This window comes from Rhinoderma darwinii, chromosome 13 (genome assembly GCF_050947455.1).
Source record: "Rhinoderma darwinii isolate aRhiDar2 chromosome 13, aRhiDar2.hap1, whole genome shotgun sequence".
Taxonomy (NCBI): domain Eukaryota; kingdom Metazoa; phylum Chordata; class Amphibia; order Anura; family Rhinodermatidae; genus Rhinoderma; species Rhinoderma darwinii.
Window position 1 is genome coordinate 46394353 of NC_134699.1, and position 20825 is coordinate 46415177.

At 40.9% G+C, this 20825-nt stretch overlaps 1 protein-coding gene across 9 annotated transcripts in view; it reads left to right on the plus strand.

The window, feature by feature from the left end:
* Positions 1–18923, plus strand: part of TNRC6C (trinucleotide repeat containing adaptor 6C) — a 189240-nt gene extending 170317 nt beyond the window's left edge. For 5 of the 9 annotated variants that reach the window (XM_075845650.1, XM_075845649.1, XM_075845651.1 and 2 more), the window contains 8 exons: positions 858–941; positions 2528–2759; positions 5552–5722; positions 8827–9018; positions 9147–9587; positions 10505–10575; positions 11308–11447; positions 14434–18923. In XM_075845650.1, coding sequence (XP_075701765.1) covers positions 858–941; positions 2528–2759; positions 5552–5722; positions 8827–9018; positions 9147–9587; positions 10505–10575; positions 11308–11447; positions 14434–14794 — 1692 coding nt within the window. In that variant the 3' untranslated portion in view covers positions 14795–18923. The remainder of the gene's footprint in view (positions 1–857; positions 942–2527; positions 2760–5551; positions 5723–8826; positions 9019–9146; positions 9588–10504; positions 10576–11307; positions 11448–14433) is intronic. The other 4 variants (XM_075845657.1, XM_075845654.1, XM_075845653.1 and 1 more) reach the window with 2 other exon arrangements.
* The last annotated feature ends 1902 nt before the right edge of the window (positions 18924–20825 follow it).

A 20825-nucleotide genomic window follows, 5' to 3' on the forward strand; every position in this document is an offset into this window, starting at 1 on the left:
TCGCCGACAGGGGGCTGGGTGGCATCGCCGACAGGGGGCTGGGTGGCATCGCCGACGGGGCTGGGTGGCATCACCTACAGGGGGCTGGGTGGCATTACCTACCAGGGGGCTGGGTGGCATTACCTACCAGGGGGGCTGTGGCTTTATCTACAAAGGGCTGTGTGTGGCAACAAATTTAAATGAAATTCATCCGATTTTAAAACGGACAGGGGAAAAAACGGCTGCAAATCGGGTCCAAATCGGCCGGTAAAAACGGCAACTCGGCCCGGAACGGAATCGGAACGGATGCAAACCGGCCGGGAAAATCGGACAAAAACTGACGATTTTCCCGGCCGACACTCGGACCCTGTCGTGTGAATGAGGCCTAAGATGCGATAAATATATTAAGATGTGAACGCCTCTTGATGAATTTGTTGCATCTTCGGCTGTTCGTGTGCCAGAAACAGAATTCTACGATAATGTAGCGTAGATTTCCGCTAGTTTCTTGTGTAAATGTGTTGGGCCGTGGGTTGCCCCACTTACTTTTTTTAAAAAGTGTTGGAGGCGGCAGAAAAAAAGTCAGTTTTGCGCTAAGACTTCTATTTTACGCAAATTGCGACTTTTCTAGATTGTCGATTGCTTAATAGATTCCCCCTTTGCGTCTGCACTAGTTATTTTGCGTTCTGCTCTCTGATGTGTTATGGGGTTAATTCCAACAGAAATAACGGAAGATGTGTAGTAGAGTAGGGCGCCAAAATATTGGTTCATGTTGTTATATTATTATTATTTTTAAATTTAGTTTTTGAATGATTTGCCATTTATAACTCCAGAGCTTTCTGTGTTTTCTCCTCTCTGACCCATTTCTCATGCACCTGCAGGCGTATCAGCGTTTACAACTCCAGCAGCAGATGTTACAGGCTCAGCGTAATGTTTCCGGACCCATGAGACAACAGGAGCAGCAAGTAGGTCAAACCTGCTTATCTCTGTCCAGCTCTGCCTGTAAACTTAAAGGGAATGTGTCGCTAGAAATTTATATATTATATATTTTTTTTTCAGTTAAACAGTTAGTATATACATGATTACACAATGTTTTCATTTTTTCACAAGTCAGGAAATATTATAAATTAGATTCTAATTTATAACATTTCCCTGTGCTGGTCACTAGAGGGAACAATTCCCAAAATTGCAGCTTTGCAATGTGGTAAAGCAACCTCATTGCTTTATACTGCAAATTTGAGGTAGACACACTCTCTCTAGAGTCATCACACAATCCCCCCTCCCTTATTCTGGCTAGTGTCAGGAGACAGAGGGGGTTGAATTTTCTAATCCTCCTACACTGTGCGTTCGCTCAGAAAATGGCGGCACACAGTGTAGGAGGATTAGATACAGTGGTAATCAGACAATATAACACGAACATAATACACACATCACATACACAAACCTCACTTACCTGCTCCTGCCGCCGCTGCTGCTGCTACTCTTCGCTGCCTGGAACATATGTCCGGAAGCCGTGACTGGAAGTAGTAATCTTACTGTCCAGCCGCGGCTTCCGGTCCACATGAAAATGGCGCCTGATGTCACTCGGCCGAAGACCTTCCATTTGGACTGTGTGGGAGCGGCGCATGCACCGTTCCCACACAGACGGCGTACGCTATAGTGAATGGAACGGTTCCCGTTCGCATTCACTATGGGGCTGTATGTGCCGTATTCCATCTCTGTATGTGTCGTTAATCGACACATGCAGAGATGAAGAAAAAATGGCAGCCCCCATAGTGAAGTAAAAGTGAGAAAAAAGTACAACACAAAAACACAAATAAATAAAATGTATTTTAATAACACACTAAAAGCAAATTTATATTAAAAAAAAATAATTTGCGACACCTTCCTTTTAAAGTGTTGGTTTTGACTTCCTATAGCTACAAATGTCTTGCTTGGCCCGTTCATTGCCTTGGGTACCAATTTCTTATTTGCACTAAAATGTTCTTGCGACCTCCGTTTCATGCACTTGCTAAGTGGAAAACACACTTGTTAAGAATGCGAAATAAATGAAGCTGCTTCACTATGGAATTGGTTTCCTTTTATTTTGTTTCTAGCTGGCTGTGCACATTTCTGTCTGCGCACGTTGCTGACTGCTATCTGCCCTAACCTACTCTATATAAATGTGTGCTCAGAACTGACGGTTTCAGATTTATTGTTATAGGGAGAGGCTACCAGATACCCCTGGCTCCTTTTTATCTCCTGGGGGTGGGGGAACAACGCTAAAATTCAACATTACTGATCCTTGTTTTTAACAGCAGACACCATAGAACAGTCGGACTCCCTCCTACATAGACATCCGATCCTGGCCGCAATTTTAAATTATTTACCACCAACCCTGGCCATTCATCACATCCGAACTTTCCCGTTTACTAACATGCACTTTCAGCTTTGCTTAGCACAGACAAACCATCAGAATCTTAGCTTAATGCAAAAGGTTATCTCAGGAATATTTGTATACACTTGGACCCGTTTCCGTATTTGAGTAGATGTGTAACTTTCTTTGTTGCAGGTTGCACGTACAATCAATAACATGCAGCAACAGATACAGCAACATCAGCGCCAGCTAGCCCAGGCCCTGCTTATGAAACAGCAGCCTCCCCATCCTCATCCACCATTACATCCGCCTGCAGGCAAGTCGGCACTGGACAACTTCTCCCCCCACCCATCTGGCTCATGCCTGTCTGACCTGCACACCAAAGAACAGCAGCCTTCTTCTAATTCCTTCTCTCCATACCCAAATGGTATGTACTGATATAATTATATTGGACTTTCAAACTAGTTTGCGTTATATATTCGTGTGTCATGTGATACTAACTGTGGCACTCCGCGTAGATGATTGGGTGCTCTTGGTAGGGTTCCCACTCTGTAGATCATAAAAGGATAAACTAAAGCACGCCGTAGTTATGAATTGCAGTATTCTTTTATTCAGAGTAGGGCAAAAAGGTATTGTGTAATGTTTCAGCCTTTAGTTGGCCTTTATCAAACACTGCGACAACATGCAGGAAAATATGGTAAAAATTACAATAACAAACTGAACAGAACAGATCCATTTGCAAGTCTATACATAAGTATAAAGGTGGCAAAACAGAGTAGAATCTATATGTCAAACGGACATAATGAACCAATATTTAGGCCACACCCCTTTTGCGTGCTACACCCCTTATTTGCATGTTCTTCCATTGAATAAATATTTATTCCAAGCCTGCTGTATACTACTGTGTATAATATACCCGCTGATACTGCTCCCACACAGTATATTGCCCCCATAGCTGCCCCCACATAGTATAATGCCCCTATAACTGCCCCCACATAGTATAATGCCCCTATAACTGCCCTCCACACAGTATAATGCTGCTATAACTGCCCTCCACACAGTATATTGCCCCCACATAGTATAATGCCCCTATAACTGCTCTCCACACAGTATAATGCCGCTATAACTGCCCTCCACACAGTATAATGCCCCTATAACTGCCCTCCACACAGTATAATGCCCCTATAACTGCCCTCCACACAGTATAATGCCCACCATAACTGTCCTCCACCATTGCTCTACCATTGAATTCAACTGTATCTGCTTCCTGAAGATGCAGATACCGTTTGAACCAGTAAAAAATAATTGATAAAACCGAAAAAGAAAACGTATATGGTACAAAAAAGGGAGGGGAGAAAAGCTGGTTCAAGTGTCCACCTGAACCTCCAGTATATCTAATACAGTGTATAAGGAAATGGAAACGTATGGAACGTAATCAAGGTTGCGTACTTCAGTCTAAAAAACAATGGCATAATGGAATATAGCAACAGGCAATATGACTATATATAGTGAGTGAAGAGACCGTATAATAGAGCATGAAGAGATGGTAGGAACATGTGCAGATCAGCTGCGTGTTGGATCTTCCCTATTGCCATAGTCTATAGTGTGTCATGTCATTCCTCTCTGCTTCTGAATGTCCGATTTATTGGGGGAGGGGCATTCTTTCAGCCACCTGATGGCATTGTCAGGCCAGTGTAATTTTGAGGGGCACTCCTATGATGCAAAGGGGGCACACTGCTGGTGAGTTTCTTGATTTTATATTGGAGTTTCATATAGAATATCTAGAACATACGGTAGGGATGCACGATGCATCGAAACTTCGCTACTGTTTCGATACTATGCACCCTCCAAACGGTTCAATACCGTTATTTCATATATTTTTATACTTAGCTGTGTGGCCGCACAGCTAAGTATAGTAGCACATGAATATATGAGAGCGGGGCAGCGGCTGTGTAATAGTCATTGCCCCGCTCCGGAGTCCTGACAAGTGCGCGCTGTCAGGATGATGCGATGCGGCCAGCGCTGCACTAATGAGCGGCGGCAATGAAGACCGAACATGGCGGGCGCACTACAAAACACCCCCATGTTCTGACTTCAGTGCCTGCACCGCCGCTCATTAGTGCAGCGCCGGCCGCATCACCTCAGGCTGACCGCGCACGCATTTGATATATTACACAGCCGGAGCCCCGTTCTATAACGGCAGAGATGAGAGAAACCTCTCGTCTCCGCCGTTATTCCCCTGAACGCTGCGATCAAAGCTGACTGCAGCATTCAGAGGTAAGTGAAAGGGGGGGTGCCCCTTGGATCGCATCACAGGAATCCCTGTGACGCGATTGAGGGCCATACCATATATGGGCAGACAGCCCAGGGTCCGTTGAAGGACCCCAGGGCTGTCTTACCATATTTCCTGTTAGGGCATAGTTGGGTATGTCCTAAAAACTGCCTGTGTACTGTCAGTACACAGGCTAATGTACTGTAATATAGATATATGCCAGTACATTAAAGTTTAAAAATAAAGTAAAAACAAAGTAATATTAAATAAAAATTAAAAAATACACATACACGTTTTTTACAATAAACATTAAAATAAGTCTCAATTCATAAAATATACACATATTGGGTATTGGTGCGGCCGTAATAACCTGCACAGCAATTTTTATCATAATTTATGATGTGTACGCTGTAAAAAATAAAATAAAAACGTCTTTCTTTCACTTATTGTGGGGCACGAGGTGTGATGAATTTAACCTCCATGTGCCTCCATGTGTTTGTCAGCATCAAACACTTATATTCACAACGCCCAACTAGTAAAACCAGTAAACACGCCCAGATGTTACAAACACAATACACGACCAGATGGAAATAAGAGAAAACACGCCCCGTTGTCCATTAGAAAAGCTCATTTGCATAAATATAAAATAGCTCATAACTTGGCCAAAAATGATTGTTTTAAAAAAAAACAAAACACGTTACTGTTATCTACATTGCAGCGCCGATCACATTCAATAGGGATTTGATAATCTGGTGACAGAGCCTCTTTAAATCAATGTCTATGCAGAAGATTGAGAACTCTTTATCAAAAAAAATGAGCTTATACAGCTATAAAGGTATTGTACCTAAAAACATGAAGATAATATACTCCATATACTTGATAAAATAAGTCGGAGATTCGTTGTCAAAGTTTTCTGCCTAATAAACAAATGTGTTTTTCCCGTGAAGTTCCTGGATTAAATCCCACCATGAATGTAAGCAGTATGGACATGACTAGTGGTCTGTCAGTGAAGGATACATCCCAGTCTCAGTCTCGTCTGCCTCAATGGACTCACCCCAACTCTATGGACAGCCTGACAAACTCTTCTTCACCTCTTGACCCTAGTCCCGGCAAACCCAGTAAGACTAAGTCCATATTTTTTTTGTTGCAACCTGTGATCATTGAGAGCACTTGTCCGAACCGTTCCTGTTTGTTTGAAAATATATAATCTACACATCATTATGAAATTCTTACTGATTACTGTCAGTATTTACTACATCTCTCACCGACCTGAATCCCATGTTACATAATAAGACATTGGTCCTATTCATCTCTTTGTAAGACGATTTGCATTATTTTCCTGGTGTAGCCAGACATTTCAGGAAGGGTATATTCACACACAGCAGATGCGTTGCAGAAATTTCTGTGGGACATTCATCTGAATGAAACTTGCAGAATAGCATACACCTACTGCAGAAATATCCCCATTCATATATATATGGAACTGATTTTGATTTGATGTACAGTGGTATTGGGTAGAAAAGAAAAATCACTGGAATTGCTATACACGCTTGCCCACCTATCCTTAAAGGCTATGTGAATTTTTTAAAGGCTACATATATGCACAAAAAAAATCACTAGCTCACTAGTGAATTATAATTCTAATACTTCACTTTTATTCGATATACATTACAAACTTTCGCTTCTACTAAGAAATGCCACCTAGAACAGTTTGTATGTGAGACCAGTGATTCTATAATCTGTAATAACCCTAATCGAGAACAACAAGGCTGTATATTTGGGCTACCAGCAGTATCAAATGAATAGTAATGTCACCTCACCCTCCCAGGTGCACGAAGAAGACGGCGATCTCCACGCTATAGGAACAGCATTCAAGAGGAAAAGATCAGCACTCCTTGTGGAATTTAGAGAATAAATCTTCTTTATTTATTTATATAGCCAGCGGAAGGCTGAACTGCTTAAAGTGGACACAATACATAAGACGTCCATCCTCTCTGACGCGTTTCTAGCTCACAAGAGCCATTACTCATAGATAGTATCTATGAATAATGGCTCTTGTGAGCTAGAAACGCGTCAGAGAGGACGGACGTCTTATGTATAGTGTCCACTTTAAGCTGTTCAGCCTTCCGCTGGCTATCTAAATAACTAAAGAAGATTTATTCTCCAAATTCCACAAGGAGTGCTGATCTTTTCCTCTTGAATACCAACAGTATCAGAAGTACAGTCAGCTGGCACCACTGTTTTTCTATTAAGAATTATACACCCATCCAGGTGCATTGGCGTCTCGACGCGTTTCGCCATTTATGAAACCAACAGGTACTTCACTAGACGCTAAGAGCATAGAGGACATAAATAGCACCTAAACTCAGTAGATGGAGTATATAGAAATTCTTACAAATAAGCTTAGGCCATATAAGACTTCCCAGACATGACTATTCAAGCAACAATGTCAGAAGGTAGTGCCTGTGCAGGTGATGGTATACCATATAGATCACTACGGCTCCAGTGTTAAAGGGGTTTTCCCATGAGAGACGTTTGTGACATATCCACAGGATGTGTCATAAATGTCAGATAGATGCGGGTCCCACCTCTGGGAGACACACCTATCTCCACAACGGGGCCCCCTAAACCCCGTTCCGCCGCTCTGTGTTGCGGCTGAATGAGGTGAATTCCGACTATGAAAAAGGTTATATGGTCGTGAGTTACAAAAAATGGTCGTGAGTTTCCGTAAGTCCCATAGAACTGAATGGTAGTTACGGATACCGCGTTGCTCACATGCTACGCTGCTTCCGTAACTGCCATTCACTACTATGGGAGTTACGGAAACCGTGTAGCTCAGTGAGCTATGTTGTTTTCGTAACTCGCGACCATATAACCAGGAAGTGGCCGGGAGGCAGCGAGATCAGACAAAGTTAGAACGGAGTTTAGGGGGCCCCAGAGGTGGGACCCGCATCTATCTGACATAAATGTCTCTCATGGGAAAGCCACTTTTAAGCCAGCAGAGAAAGATCTGCTTTTAGCGGACAACCTGAGTCATTCATGGCCTTCCAGTAATAGCTATTTAGGTTAAAATAAATAGTGCCAGTGTGTAATTGGTACTAATAGTAATATATTATCAAATTATATAAATTACTGCGGCTCTGATATTAAACCAGTCAAGATGACCTATATGCTTTCTACAGCCAGGCTGGGCCATTTTATGACCTCTAAGTAATCGTTAGTTGAGCAATAGTTTCATGGAATAGTGCCTGTATAGAATTTGCACCAGTAATTTTGCAAAAGAATTTCCACTCAAAAAATTAACCAGCAAAGGAAATAAATATACATATATGCCTATTACAAACAAATTAAGCCATTCATGACCTCTGAGTAATGGAGTGCCAGAATTTTGATGGTAAATTCCAGCCGAGTGTTGGAATGCTAAGCTCCGCCCACATCTCGGTGACCCGCTCGGGGACTCTCTCCCACACTTCTCCGAGCCAATGGGATTACAGCACCCGCGCTCATTATATTTAAGAGACAGTGCTCTTTTGGAATGTCTCTTTTTTTAGGGGGGGACGGAATGATGTTCCACTCTAAAAGATTGTTCGTGACCATGGATTTCCTAAAAACCATAGTTGTCAAAGACCCTTCTGAAATTATGCTGATAGAGAGATCGAGAAAAGAGATGGAACGATCATCAATCTCTGATGTGAATCTCAGACCCACAGTACTGTCCTTAAGACATGTAACAAAGTCCTGAAAACATCCCTTTGTGCCCGTCCACAGAATAGTCGATATATCTTAACCAAAGACATAACTTTGACGTCCATTGGTCCATAGTTTCCACCAAAAACACTCGTTCCTCCCACCAGTCCAGGAATAAATTTGCATACATGGGGCACAGGGACTCCCCATTGCAGTACCTCATAGCTGGTAGAAGAACCTCCCATCAAATAGGAAGGTTGAGTTGGATTTTTAGTAGCAGCGAAAGTTTATAATGTATATTGAATAAAAGTGAAGTATTAGAATTATAATCCACTAGAAAGGCAGTGATTTCAGTAGTAATGGGTAGACTTATTAACCAACCTGGTAAAGGCATTGTCTCACAAAAACCTTCTAGACTGCTATGCATATAAAAATATTCATGACTATGCGATGTTTTTATATATTTATACTGTATTTAAATCAGTTTTTACAGTTTTGTTATGTTCCTGTACCTTTTTTTTTTTTTTTTAATCAGGTAGTCTGCCAGGAAACCTAGGCATTGGCCCTCCTGTAAAACCATCTTTAGAGGACTCTTACAGCCGGTACGATCTTCTCCCAAGCAGTGAATCACCAACAAGTTCCCCTGTTGCTGTTCCTGATAGTTGGTCACGTGCCAAATCTGAAAATGAGAAAATCGCCAATGGATCAAGTATTAACTGGCCTCCTGGTAGGTTTCGAGCAAAATCTTGCCTTTTTGAATTATTTATCAAAGAAGCTTCAATATATGGTGTAGGGAATAGAAAAATGATGGGTATAATAGTTTTAACTTAAGCTAAAATTTTCATGCAACTGCAGAATTTCATCCGGGAGTGCCTTGGAAAGGACTGCAAAATATTGACCCTGAGAGTGATCCTGACGTGACTCCTGGAAGTGTGCCTACTGGTCCCACCATTAACACCACAATCCAAGATGTAAACCGCTATCTGCTGAAGAGTGGAGGTATCACAATCTATATTTTATATTCTCATACATTTAGAACAAGTTTTTTTGTTGTAACTCTGGCTTTAAGGTCTAAAGTGAATACTTTTTATCATCCCTTAGCAAAACTGTCGGATATAAAGTCCACCTGGTCATCAAGCCCCATTTCCCACACTCAAGCGTCCTTGTCCCATGAGTTGTGGAAAGTGCCGAGAAACACTACAGCCCCAACTAGACCACCACCTGGGCTGACCAATGCCAAGCCTTCCTCTGCTTGGGGTTCAAACCAACTGGGCTGGACCAGCTCGTATTCAACAGGTATGTATATGTATCGCTTAGGTGTTCAGTGGGTTTGAGTGTCAAGAAAAAGTAAGTCAACCCTTTGGAATTGCCTGGATTTCTGCATTGATTACTAATAATATGTGGTCTGATTTGTTATCTATGTTATTCTAGACAAACACAATCTATCTAATCTAATAAAACACAAGCAGTTGTATTGTTCATGTCTTTTATTGAGCACATTACGTGAACGACCACCGTGCAGGGAGAAAAAGTAAGTGAACCTTGAAATTTCACCCCTTATCGCAATATGGCATGGGCTCAATATAAAACAGCCGGCACCCGCTGCATATAGGGCGTGCTCAGCACCTGAAACCACACCATGTGGTGACATCGCCCAATCGGTGTGGGTGTCGCTAAGGGGTTAAATTCGAAGGTTCATTTTCTCTTACTGCACTGTGGATATTTGCTCAATAAAAGACCTGAACAGTGCAACCTCTGTGTTCTTAGTGTACTTTGTCTAGAATTGTGCCTTACATAACACAGACCACATTTTATTAGCAATCAGAACATGTCATTTCAAAGGGTTCACTAACTTTTTCTTGTAACTGTACAATGTATAATACAGCAGCACTACAAACGATGACATCCACTATGATCTTTAAAATAGATCTCTGATCACAGGATCGTGTCTACACAAAGGAGGAGAAAAGAGACTCCATCTGGCCACGTTGTCAACCATAATGATAAGCCGTAACGAGTCTCTTGTCTTATAAATTCTATCTGCTGTATCTGGCACCCTTTTTAGGCCATACAGCGGTGTCCCTACTAGATCATTAAGATTTCTCACTTGCTTTAATGTTACAGCAATTCTGATGGTGGTTTGGGAATTGTAGAAAGAAACCAAAAGAAAGTTGCTCTGACTCTACCAAAGAATTGCATATTCCATTTTTCAGGTTCAACTTGGAGCACAGACAGTTCAGGAAGAAGTAGTAGTTGGCTGGTTCTGCGCAATCTTACACCACAGGTACTGAGATGAACACATGTTTGCGATAAGATGGGCTGTTTAGAAGAACTTATAGCCTTAAAGCTATATAGTGTCTGCAGTTGTATGTACGTACATGGAGATAGAGATGTTTTGTGCCTATTTATCAATATATTATAGTGTTGGAGTAATTGTCTATTAATAATAGTCAGTATATTTGTTGTATTTATGAGCATAATGCCCTTCCTGCCAAAATCCCAATGAATTGTACAGATCTTACAGAATCTTAGGCACTACATGTATTGCCGTGTGATGTCTCCATCATGCACAGTATTCTTCCCCAGAAGCAATGCTTCAAGGTGAGACTATATCCATAAAACGGCATACGATGGAGCATAACAATTTTTTTTTAACCTTACGGAATCATGAGGAAAAAACCTCCATGTACGTCCATCTAAATTCAGAGGTGGACAGAATGATAGTGTGGGCCCATCCATTACGGATACCAAGCACATGGATCTACATGAGCTCTTACAAAATCTCGACAGGGTACAATTTTATTTTTGGAGCCACATATGTGGCAATGTATATCGCACATAGAGTGTGAATAAGACCCAGACCTGCATTTTTAGGTCATGATTTCATTCATTGAACTAGTGGAGTGGAAAGTTGCAGTAGCTCTTTAGTTGTTCTGTAGTATGTTGGGAGCTATTAGGGATAGTTCTACTTCATTTAGTCTTGCCCAAAAACTGATGGTGCTGTTTCATTAAACAGATTGATGGTTCTACACTGAGGACGCTGTGCCTGCAGCATGGCCCTCTAATAACATTCCATCTGAACCTCACTCAAGGCAATGCTGTGGTCCGGTACAGCTCAAAGGAGGAAGCTGCAAAAGCCCAGAAGTCCCTACATATGTGAGTGTCATTTATTATTTTCTTTTATATTGTAGGGCTTCAAGGTGTCCTGACTTTTTTTTTAATTTATGCTTTGTTGTTATGCAGGGGTTTTCTAGTTTGGAAGACCCATTTTCAAATATACTTTTAGGGAATTCTGAGTCTATATAAAGAAGGGGTCCCTGTACTGGTACCTAATCTATCATCAACTGGAGTGCAGAGTGGCTACATAGAGCATCTCTCACTCAGGAGGACCCGGAACATCCATTCATTTTTTTGGACAGCACATTTATATCAATAAGAACTGAGGACAAATTAGGTAGTACAGTCGTGGCACTGCAGGGAAATTGAATACTTGCTACTAGGTTCCCCCACAAATTACAGCTGACCCCAGCAAAGGCACTATGGTTATCGTTGAGGGACCCTTTTTTTAAAAAAAAAATAATATTGTCCGAAGTAGACAACCCCATTAAGGCCTCACGCCGTCCAGACATCTCATTGTATGTAGCTCTTCTGATTTAAAAAAAAATAAAAAAATGATTTTATTAGCAAAAACAATTTTTTTTTCATGTAAATACAATAATGACATAGAACATATACAAATAAAATAATATCAGTATGTGAGGCTAGAGATGGACCGCATATCCACTTGTGACACATTGATATATAGCGGCTAGGCAAAAATGTATAAACCTGATCGAGGTTCTTTGTTAACATTTTGATCAAATTGTGTAAGCCCACTTGCCACTTCACGGGGTGGCGTCTGTTGCTGTAGTGCTGCACTTGTTGGCGGGGATGTGGCTCAGAGCCAAGGAGGCTTGGTACAGCCAGATTGCATGGGTGCTTTTGGGCCCCTGGGTTGCTCCCTCTGCAGGAGCAGTGCGGTGGTGATAGTGACCACCATGCAATGCTGCAACTGCTAGAGTAGGGACCCACTTTAAAGAGGTCGCCGTGAAGTGGCAAGTGGGCTTATACAGTTTGTTCAAAATATTAACAAAGAACCTCATGTTCATGTTTATAAATTATGCTTAGAGTCTCAGATCAACGTATATATTGTGGATGTGCGGTCCATGTCTAGTTTCTCACAATGCTGACAAAAGAAATAAGCCCACCTAAACGTCCCCTACATCTTCAGAAAGAGTGTTGGTGTTACGTCATTACTGACAAAGAAGACTTGTAATAAAGTCTTCAGGATACTTCTGCGTGATCAAGTCAGAATGACACTGTCATAAGGTTGACAATCCCACAATCAGTTGTACCCCTTTAAATACCATATCACTCCCTAGCTTCACAGAAGTGAAGGAAGTCTAGCTCTAAGTAGCGCCTTATATGCCATTCCTGGAGTTTCGATCCACGGTCTCCCCATTGTTGTTCAAACTTACATAGTGTGTCACTTTTCATGTATACAACCCTCTCTAACAAAATTTTTACCCCTAGAAATTCTTCCACTGAGGAAAGTGCATCGCCCAACCAGTGCCTGGCAATAGTCTTCCTGGCCTTATGCAAAATTTTTGCCACTGCTAGTTTTTGGGTTTCAGATAATGGCAACTGCTCTATGTACCCCAATCAAAGGTGTTTTGTGACCTGGTGATGGAACACCTTCTGAATTAATGCATAAGTGCCATTGCAGTAAGAGGATAATAAAGGGCACGTCCATAGCATATGTGACAGATCCGTGTTCAGCTCAGGGCATCTGGGACACCTAGCATCAGTTCTAATACCGGTATTACACGTTCGATATGGTGTATGATAGACCCCATGTATGAGCAACACTCATATGAGCGAGAGCCTAGGTGCTAATTCTAACACTCCATTCCAAGTCCCATTGGACATGGCACCCACATCTAACTCCCAGCATCCTTTCAAACCCAATATTGGGTCGCCCAAAACCCTCAGTAAAAGCCGTTTATAAGCAAAGGAAATCAAAGTACCAGATGTTTCCGCTTTTACAATGTGATCTAATACCTCTGTCTTGCACATAGTTGAAGTATCTCTATACAGGCAATGAGCCGCGTGTCTCCGCTGCAAATACCTAATAGAAGCCTGCATGAGGCATTGGAATGATTTGAACCCATCAACATCATACAGCTAATACACCTATTTAATTCCTCGCTGTATCCAGCCTTTGAAGCCCTCCAAAATATAAAATTCCCCAGGAAAAGAATCATCCCATATGGGTGTATATCGAGTATATCCTGAAATATTTAGGAGCGATTTCCACCTCTCCCAGACTCTCTTTAGCAGAATTAGCATTGGTAAAGTAGGAGTTATAATCTCATGCTATAGGCCTCCGGAGACCCCCGCACAGATCTGCCTCCCAAAATATACCCTCTGCTCTAGCCCTGTGAGGCCAGATAGTGGGTCCAGACATGCGGAACAGCCAACCCCCCTCAATTTTAAACATTTTTAATGTCTCTAGTTTGGTACGCGGAACTGCCTTTTTCCTACACGAGGTCACAGAAGATCCCATGTACAGCCACAGCGGTGCATTGTTTTATAATCTATAACATTTGTGGCATCAGAGTCCTCTTCACCAAGTTTGCCCATCCCATCATAGGTATTGGCATTTGTATAGTTCTAGGTTATATAATGGAAAAGACCGGTGTAAAGGCATAGTTACAAATATGTGTTTACACCATTCTTCTCCATCATATAACCTAGCACTATACACGTGCAAACATGTACAACAGACCTGATGAAGGGACCGGTACGGTCCAGAAACGCGTCGTCCACTGAATAAAGAACAAATTCCTTCTAAAGAAAAAACTATCTCTCATCATTATTATTTCTTACCTACCTGGCCCCGATACCGTAGATACTGCACTTTTTTCTTTCTACCCTTCGTACTATGCAGTTATGGACCTGTGTATCATTAGACTTTTAGGTTAATGAGTATGCTAACATAATTAGAGTTTATCATTGGTGTCCACCTTCACCATAGCAAAACTGATAATGAAGATGAAATGTTATTAGCCAACATTACTGAGTGTGACTTTCTTCTGTGCAGGTGTGTCCTGAGTAACACGACTATTCTGGCAGAGTTTGCTGGCGAAGAAGAAGTAAACCGTTTCTTGGCACAAGGGCAGTGTTTGCCCCCCACTTCCAGCTGGCAGTCTAACACTGGGAATAGTCAGCCTCGACTGGGTGGAGGGGGGGTTTCTCACAACATGGTGCGCAATGACACCGCACACTGGAATCCTCCTTGTTTAAGTGGCAAGGGTAGCAATGACCTTCTTTGGGGCAGTGTCCCCCAGTACTCCAGCAGTTTGTGGGGCCCACCTGGATCAGACGATGCGAGGATCATTCGCAGTCCAACACCTCTCAACACTTTGCTACCAGGAGACTTGCTGAGCGGGGAATCCATCTGAAGGAATCTTGCACTTACATGCTATGAATTTTTAAATCATCAGCACCAACTGAAAACTTCTAAACAAATAATATCCAGTCCTTTCCAGTCCAGGCTTTGTGAAGACTTCATCTTCTTCAGACCCAAATCTTCTCTCCATGCAGTATCTTCTCCTTCTCATCCTCCCCACTGCACCCTTGTGAACTGTTCAGAGAAACAGTATGGGGGCATGGGAGGGAAGGGGAAAGGAAGGGTTGAGGAGGAAGGGGAAGGGTCTGTCTCTCTTAGTACAAGTGGTCAAGCAATTTTCTTAAGTTTTTAAAGTGTTCAAAAAAGAAAAATGATCAACGCTGCTTTTGCTGGGACTCGAAAGTAAGGGCACTTTTCATATGACAGGGCTGGAGGTGATTGTTTAGAGGGCAGGGGGAATAGTAGGGTGGGATTAAGAAAAACTATTTTGAGATAAGCCTTGTTTTTTTTTTTTGTTTTTTTTTATGCACATCAGATGAGGCCCATCAGTCAAAGGGGCAGAAGCAAGATCTGCATATTCTTGTCGTTCTGTATGAAGTTAATATTGGTACGGAACCAATGGAAAGAAGGCTCTAGTTTGACATCCCCCCCCCCCCCCTTAGATCTGCCTATGCACGTAACCTTTGTCCAGAGCCTTTGCTCCTGTTTTTTTGTTTTGTTTTTTGTTTTTTATCCCTATAAGACTTGTTCTAAAGCTTCATATCAGTTATTAGATATACTTGAATCCAGCAGATTTACTCCACATTGGCTTCTGTCAGGGTTTTGGGCCTCAACTATACTGTTTGCGCAAGTGTCTATGCACTTTCAAAGGGGCAAGTTGTGTGATTTCCAAAAAGTGACATGCAGTACAAATGTGTGGACAGGTTCTTAACTGAAATTCATCCCTCCTTTTTTTTTCTAAACAACTGCTATTATTGCTATCCACACAGGTCACAAATAAATGTGAGCAGTTTAGGGCGGGGGGGCTATGATTATTTAAAAAAAAAAATTATTATTTTTTTTTTCATTTTGGGGGTTTATTACTTTTAGGTCAGTTTTTAAATAGATTTATCTTTGCTTACATACTTCACCTTTTGACTTTGCACTGAAGTTGTCAAAACCCAAAACCGCATCCAAGCCTTGCGGTTAAAAAATTGGTAACAAAATAAATATATATATATATATATATATATATATATATATACATATATATACACACACACACACACACACACACACACATATATGTGTTTGTTTTTTATTTTTTATTTTTTCTCTCTGAGTGTGGAAAGAGGGACAGAGTTAACGCTTATCTATGTTTACTCAAGGACTTATTTTTCAAAAAAAGAATTGCAATGTGCTGAACTCTGAAGAAAGACTCACAAACATTGGTCTACCTTTCCAATGATTCATCTTTGGGGAGTAATGCATATTTATGGACACTTGTATCTATTTGGGGTATTTGCTTTGGCTTTTTGACTTGCAAACTGGAGCAGCGGCCATGAGCAGATCCCTGAAAGGAGCCTGCAGAATGCAGGTTTTGAACTGCGCCTACATGCAGAAGCCTCTCCTGACTCTAACCTGTTTACAAAACTCTTCTTTTTATGTTTCTCTGTGTTTTCTGCTTTTCTCCCAAAAAAAAAAAAGAGTACAACCTAAAAAAAAAAAAGAAAAATCCCCCCAAAAAAATACTTCCATTGAATTTCAAAACTCTATTTTCAAATAACTATTCCTTTACATCTCGGGGAAAGTACCAGTGTTTTATTAAAGAAAAAAAACAGAATAACTTTAGCCATTGCTGTGCAACATTTTTATTTTTTTTTCCCCCTTTTTATATTTTACATTTTTGTCCGGTTTTCTTTTCCCGTTGGTAGACGAAAAAAATAAATAAAAAAAAATTTTGATCACTATCTTGCACATTGTGGATATCTTTCTCAGGAAAATGTAAAATTTCCAGAGGAGTAGAACACCACAAAACCATTTCATTGTATTTTTAAGAAAAAGGAAAAAAAAAGATTTACAAAAAAATTAAAGCAAAAAAGAAAATGAGAAAAAAAAATATGAAAAAGATTACCCAGCTTCAAGCACTGAAAATATAAGGGGGAAAAACTGAATACGTACAAGTGGAAGACAAACAATCCCGGTTTGTAGCAGTTACATATTTACCAAATAATGGACTCGATATTTTTCAAGAGTGCTTTATATGTTTAAAAAACTATTGCTTTATGTTGAATCAAAAACAATGATTTTCTTGCCTCTTTAATTTAGAAGGAGAAAAAAAAACCAATCTACTTTTCCGGAGAACTGATGGGAAAGACTTTCTTTATTACAAACACAGCCTGTAATGTAAAGACGTGCCGTTCCTGTTTTTTTGGGGGTCCGTTTTGGTGTTCTTGAAAGGACAGGATGAACTATAGGCAATGGGCTTTAATTTGTTTTATGAAATGTATGGTTTGGATCTCTGCAATGGCTGGTGCCATCTCTATTCGCTAACATAGCCCATAAATTGTTCTGCCTTTTGGGCCGTTTCAAACAGGATTGGTGTTAAATGCCTTCAGTATCAGCTGGGCCCCTAACCCTTGGGGTACTGGAGCAGTTTATAGGATCCTGATCTATGCACAAGCCAAGTTTGAGACAGAACTACCATTACTTTTGTTTTAGTGTACCAGAATTTTAATCCTAACTAATTTGTCCTGTGCAAATATTGAACGACCCCTTTTTCACCCTTCTGGCAAAGCAGATGCCGGAAATGACTTCAGACAGTACAACCTGTGTATGGTAACCCCATTTTATGTGTTGATGGTGGGGTTTATTCATCAATAATATTGTATGTGTTACTTCATAATGCTACCTCTGTCTGCCATACACTGCCCATAGACGGGCGGAGGAACAGACTGTGACATGAGAGGGTTCTTCCCTTCTCTCATCTTGCTTCACAATTAGAATTTGTTACAGGCACTGGGACAATCCTTAAAATTGTGGCACTCCAAATGGGTTATTGGTTTAGAGTTGTTAGTTTTTGCTTTTCGACTTTATGTGCATTATGTTGCTGATCTCTCTAGCGCTTACTTGTGTTTTTTTGTTTTTTTTTTGTTTTTTTTTAATGTATAAGGCGCGAAGGTTAAATGGTTTACAAACAAAGTGAGCGGAGCGTCTTAAACAAGGCTTCTTTCTGTGAAGAATGTTTATTTCACTCATTTTTGCTGGATGCAATATTTATTGTCCCAAAGATTTAAAGAAAAAAACAAAAACCGAATGGAAAAAGTTTTTACTGCCTTTTTATCTCTATCTGCAAAAAGGCTTATTTGTTAATACACAAGTTCTACTGTAGTAGCAAGGCAGGTTGTAAGATGTAGGCACACAGCGGGAAAGTGCATGACGCTATTGATTGTGTACAAGCAAATGTTAACTGTTCCTATGTGTGACATGAATCATCTGCAGTTCCTCGATCCTCAGTATTTGTCTGCAGGAATTCTGTACAAAAAGGTAATTTTTATTTTTTATTTTTTTCCTTTAATTGCTAATTCCTTTTCTGCCCGTGTGACCAACAACATAGTGCACTACAAATGTATTATAATGTGCCCCTCCCTGACAGAGAAGGGGTTAAAGGAGCACTTTTTGTCATGTATTGTGGGGAGATAATAAAAAAAAAAAATGTAATGCAAAAATGCCACTACAGAGCGGTTCTCCCACCAGACGAGTACCCCCAACACTCGGCACTCTCCACTTAAGATGCCCGCTGAGCATTCATTATTCTCAATTTCTTACTGACTGGGGGAGAGTTCTGTGTACAGAAACACAAGGCATTAGAACATTTCTTCCATGTGAAAAGATTTATAGAAATATATATAAAAGAATATATAGTATTGAAGGACACCTGAATCTCTCCAAATAGGTTACTGAATTTAAAATGGAAAGAAAGCATTTGTGTAATTTTATTTTATTTTTTGAATTATTTTTTTTTAATGTTGGCGTCTTACGAGGTCTATAACTGAAATTTAAGGACGAGAACGTTTGTGGCTTATTAATGTGTTTGTTTTTTTTCTCTCCTAGAATGTGTTTGTTAACGAATTGCACCAAAAGATGCTTTAAAAATGTTGAAGCTTCTTTAAAACTTAATAAACTGCAGTTTTTGTTTTGTTTTCTTGTTTGGTTGTGATTGTCTGACTCTGATGGCAGCCAAAGCTTTACCCGTTACGACGTTCAGTGGACCATCACTGACACACAATGATAAATGTCAGAGAGGACCTGTCACCTCTGCTGACATGTCTTTTTCTTTTAGTAAATACTAAATATTAATTCTGGAGCATCTTTTCTTACAACTCTGTGTTCCTCTGTTATTCCTCCTGAAAATGAATAAATTGACAACCATGTGTTACCTTTCCCCTTGTCAATAGGGCATGTACCTACACACGTACATGGTCCAATCTGAGTAGCTTGGAAATCATCGCTCCTGTCAAGTGTATAGCTCTGAAATTCCATCATTGCTAGCAAAATCTCTAGACTGGAGTAATATTGAAATAAGATTTTCAATGCATTTCTATGGACAGCGATTTATCATAGCAATTTTTTTTTGTAGTGAGATAAATACTCACTACAAAAGTAGCCTAGTCTTAAAGAGACTCTGTCACCACATTATAAGTGCCGTATCTCCTACATAAGGAGATGGGCGCTATAATGTAGGTGACAGCAGTGCATTTTATTTTTTTTTAAAAACACTGTTTTCACAACGTTATTAGCGATTTTAGATTTATGCTAATGAGTTTCTCAATGGACAACTGGGCTTGTTTTACAATTGACCAAGTGGGCGTTGTACAGCGGAGTGTATGATGCTGACCAATCAGCGTCATACACTTCTCTCCATTCATTTATTCAGCACATAGGGATCCTTTTAGATCACTATGTGCTGTCTTATACTAACACATTAACAATACTGAAGTGTTTAGACAGTGAATAGACATTCCACGGGATGTCTATTCACAATCCCAACACTTCGTTACTGTTTCTGTGGTAGATACAGCAGAGCAAGCGTAATCCCGCGAGATCACACTGTAAATGACAGGTTACAGCGAGATTACGCTTGCTCTGCTGTATCTACCACAGAAACATGAACAAAATGTCGGGATTGTGAATAGACATCCCGTGGAATGTCTATTCACTGTCTAAACACTTCAGTATTGTTAATGTGTTAGTATAAGACAGCACATAAGGATCTAACAGGATCCCTAGGCAATGTGTAAATGAATGGAGAGAAGTGTACGATGCTGATTGGTCAGCGTCATATACTCCGCTGTACAACGCCCACTTGGTCAATGGTAAAACACGCCCAGTTGTCCATTAAGAAACTCATTAGCATAAAGCTAAAATCGCTAATAACGTGGTAAAAATATATATATATTTTTTTAAATAGCATTACTGTCTTCTAAATTACAGCGCCGATCTCCTTATGTAGGAGACAGGCCACTTATAATGTGGTGACAGTCTCTTTAACCCCTTAGTGACCACTAATACGCCTTTTTACGTCGGTCACTAATGGGCTTTAGGCTAGGCTGACGCCTTTTCACGTCAGCCTAGTCTAAGTCCTGCACGGGTCTCCTGTGCAGGCAGGAGCCGGGGCTCTGCTGTCTGATGACAGCTGAGCTCCTGCTCCAACGCCCGCGATCGAAGTTTACTTCGATCGCGGCTGTTTAACCCGTTAAATGCCGCCGTCAATAGCGACCGCGGCATTTAACTTTGTTTACAGAGGGAGTGCGCTCCCTCTGTCACCCATCGGCGGCCCGCGAATGAAATCGCGGGTCTCCGGTGGGGTGTCATGGCAGCCGGGGGCTTGATAAAAGCCCCCAGGTCTGCCCTGGACATATGCCTGTTAGGACGCGCCGGAGGCACGTCCTAACAGATTGCCTGTCAGATTTACACTGACAGGCAATAATGCTCTGGTATACGAAGTATACCAAAGCATTATAGCAGCGATCGGAATATCGCACAGTAAAGTCCCCTAGTGGGACTAATAAAATAAGTCATCAAAGTGAAATAAAGATTATTAA